Source organism: Opisthorchis viverrini, assembly GCF_000715545.1.
Source record: "Opisthorchis viverrini unplaced genomic scaffold opera_v5_1, whole genome shotgun sequence".
In the NCBI taxonomy this organism is placed as follows: Eukaryota; Metazoa; Platyhelminthes; class Trematoda; order Opisthorchiida; family Opisthorchiidae; genus Opisthorchis; species Opisthorchis viverrini.
In genome coordinates this window covers 3,471,284-3,481,582 of record NW_008751657.1, presented here as the reverse complement: position 1 = coordinate 3,481,582, position 10,299 = coordinate 3,471,284, and the positions used below count along the sequence as shown (strand labels likewise).

General features: G+C 41.8%; 1 protein-coding gene across 1 annotated transcript in view; it reads right to left on the bottom strand.

Moving 5' to 3' along the window:
- Positions 1-5,634: 5,634 nt before the first annotated feature.
- Positions 5,635-10,299, bottom strand: part of T265_12441 (hypothetical protein) — a gene marked incomplete at both ends in the record, with an annotated part of 12,711 nt that continues 8,046 nt past the window's right edge. Inside the window, 2 exons of the mRNA XM_009163857.1 lie at positions 5,635-6,228; positions 9,929-9,992. Of these exons, the coding sequence (XP_009162121.1) occupies positions 5,637-6,228; positions 9,929-9,992 (656 nt within the window). The remainder of the gene's footprint in view (positions 6,229-9,928; positions 9,993-10,299) is intronic.

Below are 10,299 nucleotides of genomic sequence, written 5' to 3'. Positions count from 1 at the left end.
AAATCATTTGGAAGGCAACAAAGACCAAGTACGTCAAGAAAATAAAGTGCCAGTATGAACAGGAGAACTGCCAAGACCATTGTCTATCGCCATCGGCATATCCGGGGGTGGATATTTTCCTTTATCTGCATCATTCTGCATTGGCTGATATGTGTACGTTCGCAGGACGACCGCGCTCTAAACTCCGACGCGTCGCTATCAAATAGACCACGATGACGTCAACCCGACTGCTGACAAAACGTCTGCCATATAGTCGTCAAGCGCAACGAAAAACTCTCCTGTCAGACTGTCAAATGTTTTGCAGATATCACTAAGAATTAACGCAGCATGATGCTTGTGATGATACCGCTTTCACAAAGAGGCCAAATCCACTTGTAAGCTGGATCACCAAAAATAGAGCAAATCAATCTCTCATTTCAAATAGAAATATTCTCATATCTCATGAGCTTTCTGCATTCCAAAAAGACGGATGTCTACATTTTGTAAGGGGAGAGCTCAGTATTCAAGAAAACATCGTCAAAGTATCCGGTGACCTCCTACAGCAGAAATTTGGTTGTAATAGCATGAAGCTTTTCATCAATGAGTTGCTGAACCCTCCGATTCACTGTCCTCTGGGGAATTATCGGCGTCTCGTCGTCCTGTGTCTTTCCATCAAGGAGGGTTACCAGTCCATTTGGTTTTGATAGATCGTCCAGAACGGGATTTTACGGAATTCGAACATTTTATGCGCTGTTGATTTTCGGTCCATGTACAGTGTTGATGTTGAGGAAGACTGTTCGGCGTTTGGAGCAGCAAGTAGCCTTTATCAAGAAACATCGGTAAAATAAACAAACTGAGCATAAATCAGCTATCACACTCTATGCATTAGCATAGGTCTATTGGGTCATAGGGGATAACATACATATCTTGGAGGAAAATTTGAACGTGTTTGCGTAGAGGCATCTTGTCTGATAAGTGTTTACTCGCACGGCAGCTTCTTGCGTTAACACGCCTGATAATTATGAGTTATCTGGCATTTGGTCGGGCCCAGTTCATCTTACCAAGGCAACGCGGGCACTACGTGACGTTACAAGGCAGTCTAAAACGTGGGCACACATAGTGGTAAAAACACAGCTCTAACACCAGTGTACACATGTCAATTAACTGGCTGGTCTTTGGCTAACAGCATTGAAAATGTTCTCACGCCAGTCACTCGTTCTATTGTATTGGTCGGAATATCGGGCATTTCCAATCACATGGAAAATACTTGCGACCTATTAGGTAATCATCGTTTCAGATAAACAATCGTTTGATAAACAATCGGTGGGATTTACCGATCTTCTCTGAACCGAATGGGAAATTTCCATTCACCATATCCAACATGTCAGCCATCACATTTAGTATAGAAAAATCCATGTTTCATCTGACTGTCCCCACCAGACTGGATCAACTGGTGGCTGGTTTGCGTTGCAATGCACACAAAGGAGTGAAACTTCCTTGGAACTTTTTGCACATTTCTAGGAATTTATTCACAGTGGTGGTCAGTGTAAAGGTAAACAATATTTTTCTACCACAAAATGACAGTTTTTAGTAAGAAGCCAAGAAGGTGGACTGCTGTCATATCTGACAAGCTTTTAAATGAGTCGAACTTCAACAAAAGTGGGAGTAATTCAACCCGATAATCTGTTGTGATAAGTTTTTTCGATTCTGCGGACGACCTGAATGCTTATTCATGATCTTTTCTCGCAAACATCACGCTATTCCCTCTTTAGATACCATGGATGGGTGGTCCACCGACATTTGTTCACACGTGACGGCTCTCTTTGTAAGTTGTCCGACCTTGCTTTGGAACAGCAGGATAGCGTTCTTGTGGGCTCACTGCGCAAGATGACTGCATCGATTGCGCTTCTGGATCTGAGATATTTCGATTCACCTGTCCGCCGACCTGTTTACTCGGGCTTATGACTTGTTTATTCATGCTAAAACAAAGACTGTTTCGGCGACCGTTTCCCACCCGCGATGCAAAACTTTTTCTAACATAGTCAATCAAAATCATGTTCTTGGCCGGACATCTTGAAAATCTGTGTAGGATTGTCCTTTCTGTTTGCACACTAGCAACTCTCGGACGAGCAACTCACGCCAAACCCTGATAATCTGTGGCTGTTTCTATCTATTCATTTATCTGTGGGAGGGCAAACATAGGAAAGGCGCGTTTTTCCTACGGATTTAGCCGGACTTGAGGGGTGTCCTGTCACAATTAACATTACTACATGTACTAGGCTTCAGTACACGTCATAAGTCATACATAATACAGCTTGAGGAGTGTGATGCACACAGTGTTTTTAGCACGTTATCGCCACATATCCGAATCAGTCAAAGCGATATACATCTTTCCGACGAAGGACGACTCAGCAACGTTAGGGACGACCGTTGACCTATTGGACAGCCGGCTGCTTGGATTTCCTATGGCATTAGATATAATGCAAGAAACCATCAAAATGGCGACTTCTGTGTTCACGGATCCAAGCGGCTTTGATCAGCAGTTGGTTATGTTAAATCGGTGATATCCAATATGAATGAAGCATTGTGTATGGTCAACATCCACATCAGACCCCGGACAGTGTATCGTGAACCCATTTGTCATTAGGTAAAGTTGAAACATCAAACTTCGCTTAGCACGGTTGATGTTATGTAATCACGTCTAAGAAGTATCAGATGATTAGGCCGTCGTAAAATGGCTGTAGGATGCGCAGCACACGAATCTGTGACTCGTGCAACATCGATTCAGATGACTGACGGCACGGAACTAATAACAGTACTATTTATAACAATAAAAAGTTGATTGTATCGGTGTGTGCTGCTATTCGACCAAGCTGAGCCTAGATTGGACACCGCGTCGTGATATGGAAGGCGATCATGCAGAAGCGGTTGCCAACAGCAGTTATTCACCTGTCCTGAACATCATCGAGTATCTGCATTTTCATTTTTCGTCACGCGTTCTGACCTCATGCGTGTGTACGACAATATTTAGCAGATAAAAGCACGCACATCTTATAATGTTGTGAAAATGAGGACTTTTTGACAATACTGTGAACGGTCCTCCTTGAAATGATGTTTTCGTTCTCAGACTGCTTTTACGTGTGGATATTCTCTATTCCAAAATCGAGTGATTCTTATTGATACACGCTACTATCGCTCTTGTTGTAACAGTGATCCACGGCGCCATTCGGGGGTTGGGAGTGAGGGAGTGGTTGATCGTCAATACATCGACAGGGCAAAACATTGGAATATATGCACATAGAATGTGGACTGACATTGATTAGCGAACTGATGCGACCTGTGTGATAAACCACACCGTTCTCAGTGCTATTCGTACTCATGCGAATTGGATTTTGTTTTGAAACACTCTAGAATAAACATCCGGTCCTGTTGCCCACTCTGAACTTCACTGTACATACCGTCCTGTATACGTTCACTCAAGTCAAGCGCAGGTGCGTCTGCTAGGGCCATGAATTTCACGTAAAAACTGGTGTAATATAATTGTAATGTTTAGAAAACACAAACCGACTAAACAGTGAAAGGGAGTTTACTCTTGGTACTACGTCTGCTTTGCAACGCAGTTTTGACACCATGTATGAAAACCCGGAATAAGAAAGAGTTTCTCCATAGAGAAGAAACACCTTCAATGGTAAGATTCCCGGATAAGAAAAATTACCTTGTTCACAGTAAAAGCCTGTAGGTACCATTGCCGGGAAACAGAAAACATTATAAAATGAAATCCGAAAGCCGATAGTTAATATGGTGCGAAAATTCTGTCTGCGCAGGTGAGCTCTGCCATCAAGGAAAGTTTTGATATCTGTCGTCGTTATGATCGTTATCATAGATTTACCAGATCCGTCTAAACTTCAGGAGATTGTCACTTTTAGTTGTTGTTGTTGGTTGCCGTATGTTACCGAGACCAGTGCATGTCAGAGGGTTAGGACATGTTTAATAATATGGGTTTTCGAACGGCCGACGAATCCAGTGACCCAGCCAATCACTTGTAATCAGGCAACCTTATCAGAAAAGTTTTCTATCATAGCGATTCTGAAAGTGTGTTGGTTAGATACGGGTCGCTATTAGCTGAGTGCGAAGTGACATTTCTTCAGTCCACTTAACCTGACGAGCATAACTAGTCAGTTTGTCCCAGACAGTCAATTTATCATGGAAAGATGGAACCATGTCTGCAGGAAAGTAATTCTTGGAAGACATTTCGGTGGTTAGACATTTTGAAGGGGCAGTCTCGTTAAAACTACAGTTTTAGGTGTTGCGAAGAGTGCAGGTGAAAGTAAATCAAGAAGTGAGGCTTTGCCCCATCTTACCCATTGTTACAGAGAAGCCGGAGGAAAATGTATGCCACTGTTAATCTCCAAGAGTAACAGTTCCGGGCAAAAGGTGTGGCTTGTGAAACAAATCACACCGCCCGGGCAATCGACAAAATAGCCAGTAATTGGTGGAAATTACTGAGGTCTTTTTGCTCGATAGAGAGGACATAATCTGGCAAGTGTTCTAAACTGTCAATGAGCATGAATGCAGTCTGTCGTGGTTTGTGCGACAAGCATACTGCACCCTCAAAACTTGCTTTACTTTTTACGTATAGAGTGGAAATTTGGACACTTCTCTGAACAAAGTACACCCGGCTATTAAGATCAACGTTGTAATATCCGAGGTACTGGTATAACGGTTCGTCTACTTAACCAGCCAGAGAGTAGTAATCTATCGTGAAAAGAAACAGAACGCCGACACATCCATCCACACATTTACAAATTTAAGGATGTATTTTGAGCTATCAAGGTCCTCATTCTCTAACCTCAACTCATCTTTATGGGGGACAACGCCAGGTTTGGCGATCCTAGCGGTTGGCACTCCTCAGATTGTGGAGTAGTACTCAGTGAACAACCCCATTTGCAAATCAGTCAAGGCAGAAAATAAAGTCCGACGTGTGCTTCTTACCTTTAAGTGTAGATCAACCGCGCGTCTAATATATGAGAAAAAGCAAGTGAAAACACGTAGTGGACCATAACCACAAATGTTCACGAGTTTTTGTTTATGTGATTTTTACATTATATTTTCGCTTACTTTTGTTGACGCAGCCAATAACAGATTTTAGTCAGTGAACTTTGTACTGTTGGTCCATCGGCTAAGAGAATTCCCCTTATATTACCCTGCACATAAGGGAAAATATTCAGGTTCGTAAAATGTCATTGAGTAATGCGATAAATGGTTTAGTTAGAAACTGCCAATTTAAAATGACATCACATGTCTTGGCTTTCACTTTTAACCTGTTTGGTATTGTTAGTTCTACCTCCATCAATTCCGAATAGGTTTAGTTTGCTTTGTTCACTAGCAAGGATCTGGCCAATCAACAACCTGGGATCAGTAACTATGCGATGAATTATTTTATGAAGCCTTCACTTCAATGGGATGTTATCCTATCCAACGTCACTGCGCATCGCCCCAACCAAAGCTACAAAATAGAAGCAAATGTAAGCTTATGTTACTGCGACCACGGCTAACTGAATTCAGATTTGTGTGGCTTGATTCAAGGATAAACATCAATCAAGATTTGGAATCAAATTTTATTTATCTGGTAGGTTCGTCTCAGTGACATTCCGTCAAGTACACCGATCTTCGGGGGCTGAGTCCATAATTTTTGAGTGAACACTGTTATGAAGAGGTGGTACACCCCGGTCCGATGCAGATTCCGTGGACAATGAATTCAAATGTGAAGCATTCTCATCTGTGCGGGACTGTCTGTTGGTAGGGGAAAAGATATGGACTGGTGAATACTGATCCGTCCATCGGGGCCCACAAAAATATTTGGCCATGCTCCTTAAGGGTGCAGTAGTTGTATGAGCTTCTTCCTTCGCAGCAGGTGTCGGCAATGAATAAAACCTATTCAGTAAGTGTTCGGTCTTTTGAAGAGCGTGATCATGGCTTGCCTCCAGGTTCTCACTCTTGTTTTCGCGTATAAGTTGATTTGATCTGAGTGGAGTCAACGATGAACTAGAAGAAGTCTGTTCCGATAGCTTGCACCAAACTACAGTGCTACTTTTTGCCGCATGATTTGCAGTAGCTTTCTCGGTTTCAGCCTTTGTGCGGCCCACCACCGAAGTCAGTTGCTGAATGATCTCCCCGTTTGAAAGGTCACTGGATGTATGGATATTTGTAGGTTTATTTTCTGTGAAATAGGAGTTCGGTTCGGGTGACCTAGAATTGGTTGTGTGCATTCCTTCTGGCCCAGGTGAACTTGAATTGTCGGTCGGAACTCCATATCGCGTTGCATAGTACATTTGCGTCACGCGAAGTAGGGTTTCCCGGAGATATGGGTCTTTGCCTGAAATGCAAATAATATGAGAAGAGGTGACGACAAGCAATGAGTACTATTCATTGTATCAGTACCAATAACGAATGGTTAGCATAACTAATGTTGAACTACGGAAACACAGCGACAGGGTTTTAATTAGACTGTCTGCTGTGGTTCAGACGATATCATGTGGCACCGCCGTGTGGCAAAAATGCAACCGGCACAATGTCCGTTTTACATTCAGGTGGGGATCTAAAAGTGATATGCACAAATATTTGCCACTATTAGTTTTTTTAATAAATATCTTCATTACATCAAGCAAATACAAAGATGAAAAATGACAGCTAAATCCAAGAATCCGGTCAAACAAGAAGGTACGATTACCATCGGACGAAATATACGAATCAACAGATCTTGAATTTCCCCTGTCTCTCCTAAGCGTTGACTGCTTTTGGGTTTAAAATGTACACGGCAAATTCTTAAAATGATGAATTATGCAAGAGACCGGAAAACTCTGTCAAATCTTAACATCCAAATGGATGCTTGTTCGTCTAACCTTCGATTGTAAATGATAACAGAATAGGCTACAAATCAGTGTATTGGTAGTGTGAGGTTTGGGAATTTTCGTACAGATTTCATCCCGTAAGTAAAGTCGATCTATGCTGAAGCACTCTACAGCTAGTTTATCCCTATTAGAAATCATCAAACAGTACGTATCTCATGACACACCTGAGGGTCTCATCCTCACTAGATCCCGGCTACACGTATGAAGTCTTAACCGCTCGGACAAAAGCGGCTCATCTCCATTAGGTCACTATAAAGGAGAATTCGTTCCATCCACTATTAACTAAGTAACTCTCCGGATTCATTGTCATGGTGTACAGAGGACGAGGTAAATCGAAGTGCTGGTGTCCAGTATACGCCTATTCTTGGCTGTATTGATTAGATCAAGTGATGCCAAGAGAAACTGCTTAAGGAACACTTTGGTAACGGTCTATATTACTTTGGATAGTTGTGTGGCCGACAGATATAGGTAAATGATGAAAGCTTGCACCGTGATGCATTTCATTGGTAAGTGGAATCGACAACTTTAAAAGCAGATAGCTACATTCTTTTTGGGAAGAACTAAGGCAAAGAAACAGTTTCAGATGACCCGGAAAAGAGAAGAGTGGTGTTCGAAAGCCCATTACGCCACAAGACAATGTTGGAGGTAACCATGAGCAATAACTGGCTATCCGAAAAATGCCCCTAGACCAATGAAAAATCTCCTATTGGAACTGAACTGTCTATTCAGGATAACTGAGCAGGTCATTTTCTGATGAGGCTAAACGAAGTAGTCTAAATCTGGCACACTGAAAATCAGAAATATTTGCTGGCAGGATCGCCAGTGGTGCCTCTTTCCTTGGATAAAGATAACCTGTCAGATAAGTTATGTTAATGGATGATCATCCTTCATGAAGGACAAACCAGTTACTAGCACTTGTCATAGAGTTTAGTATTACATAGACGAGGATAATTGCGATAACAGTAAAAAAAATACTTTGGCGAGAATGGTATTCTACTCACTCAATACATTCAGTGTGACTTTGCTCAATTAAATCCAAAGCTGCGAACTCTGGTCAGAAGATCGTTTGGTCACTAATATCGAATTCTTTAAGCCACCACCTGCCTCACTGCCGTCCGTCACTTTTGCTTCTCCCATGACAAACCCTGATTGCTGGTTCGCAATAAGGGTAGCAATGAATAGCAAACATTGCTCTGCGAAAAAGGCCGATTCCGCATGCGAAAGCAAATTAGTCATTCGTGTGAGTGTCCATAACACTGATTCGACATCTGGCAGGCGACATTAATTGCTTCCATTTACGGGCAAATGTCAAAAATGACAGCTTTTCTGAATTTCTACATTTTGCGTAAAATATCGGATGCTAAAGCAAGAAACTTGCAACTGTTTCCCGGAGTTCTAGAAACCAACTGATGAACAAGAGTTCACGTCAAATTCGACTCTAACTGAGTGAGTGTATTTCGCTAATCTCGTGCAATTTGGTTTCAAGTAGAACATAAGGTTGACGGAAACTCGGGGACTACGCCTACCTGATGAGCCCTAAGAAGGGCGAAACCGTTCATGGGCGGTCGACGAATTTTCAACGAACATATGAGTTGAACAGTGATGTTTCAGAAGGGTTCGGTAAACTAATGATAGTTTGACAAGCCCTTCTGAAACGATGACTTCTCAGTCGATTCCAAACTTTTCTTATTTACAAGAACAGTGATAGTTAAACTTTGTGAAAAGCTGTCATGTTCCAGGTCATATTGTGTGAAACAGCTTTCAAGTCGTCATTACAGAAGCTTAGGGAATTCTACTTTTTTAGGACTGATGTTTTATAGATAGCACCTCAGTTAGAGTAGACCACCTTCGTTGACCTTCGTGTGGCTAATCTAGTGGAGTGGTTTACCGGCAATCACATTTTTCATCTGCATACACAGAACAGTTGAATTCCAAGGCGTCTGGCACTTGACTTTCATATCACTATACTCCTTTGGAATGCTTACTATGGGTGGCTACTTTAACAAAACAATGTGCACACAGACATTGCTGTGCTTGTTTGTTTCTGAGGTCATAAATGATAGAGCATTAGTAAAAACGGGAAGGTCTTCTCAGGAGGATGTGTGACTCATAAAGATATCTGTGCCTCACATAATGACCAACTTATGAATACAATCATCTTAATCCTGAATGTAACAAAACAGTTTTGTTCGTGTAGTTTAACTCGGAAAAGAACCCACTTGGTAGTGAATGTTTGTGCAGACCATTTGCGTGTGCGCGATTTGTAATGCCACCGTCCTGGGATGGTTATTCTTTGTCCGAAAAGTGCTACAATTCATGGTTATGCGTTTTTGAAAAGGCGATAAACAGCACAAATTCATTCAGTCTCTTGAACCCCGGGAAAAGTTGTTACTAGCTAATAGTCTAGCAAACTGTGTAACTTCCTGCTTTTTGAAAAACACGCAGGATACTTAAAACGTTTGTCTCAGCGTAACCCGCTAATATGGGTGTCACGAGCAAGCTTTTCAGTGTTTCCGGCAGTGATCATTGCGGGATGAGAAGCATTCACGAAGGCTGTCCTGTAGATGTTAACGATGCAAAGTAAAACTATTTTATGTCTTCCATTCCAAGAAACTTTCGACAAGTCATAAACATATGGCAGGAAATCAAGCACAAAGAAAGCATATTAGTCTCAAACTCCGGAATCCAAAACCATTATTTTCTCAGGTAAGGAACGGATGTTAAGGCTACACATAATAATGTCAAGTTTGCCAGACATAAATAGTTGACTAAAGAGACAATTTCGCCGCGGAAAAAAATGGGTCAAAGAGGTATATAGCATTCTGCTTTGTGACCCAGTAACTCTGAGTTCAGACGAAGGCCGCATGGTGGAACGGAAAGAAAATGAAAACAGGAGTCAGTGTTGCTGATTTTTAGTGTTGTATGAAAGCGTGCATTACTCGGGGATTTCTGAAGACGGTCAACCTGACCACAATTTAGTCACGTCCAAAACAACAGACGGGATTCACTTTCATATCCATAAATGAGAAATTACCTACCGGCCAGGGTTGGGAGCATGAGCGATTGACGTTTTTCCTTCATCCGTCGATTCTGGAACCAGACCTAGAGATGAAAAATTCGAAAGTGAGCTACAGGCCGGATATATTTATGTTGCACTTTTTTCATTAGAAGAACAAGAAATAAAGAGATTTTCATAAAGGAAACTACTCATAGTTGCACTTTTTAGAAGAACAAGAAATAAGGAGATTTTCATAAAGGAAACTACTCATAAGGTTGCTGAAAACTCTTTGATTCAGCTGGGTTGGGTTCGAGTCTTCTGTCGAAACTAAAGTGATATGCAAATGGTGTACAAATCAGTACAATTTGGGTTCAAGTAGAACATAGGGTTGACGGAAACTCGGGTACTGCG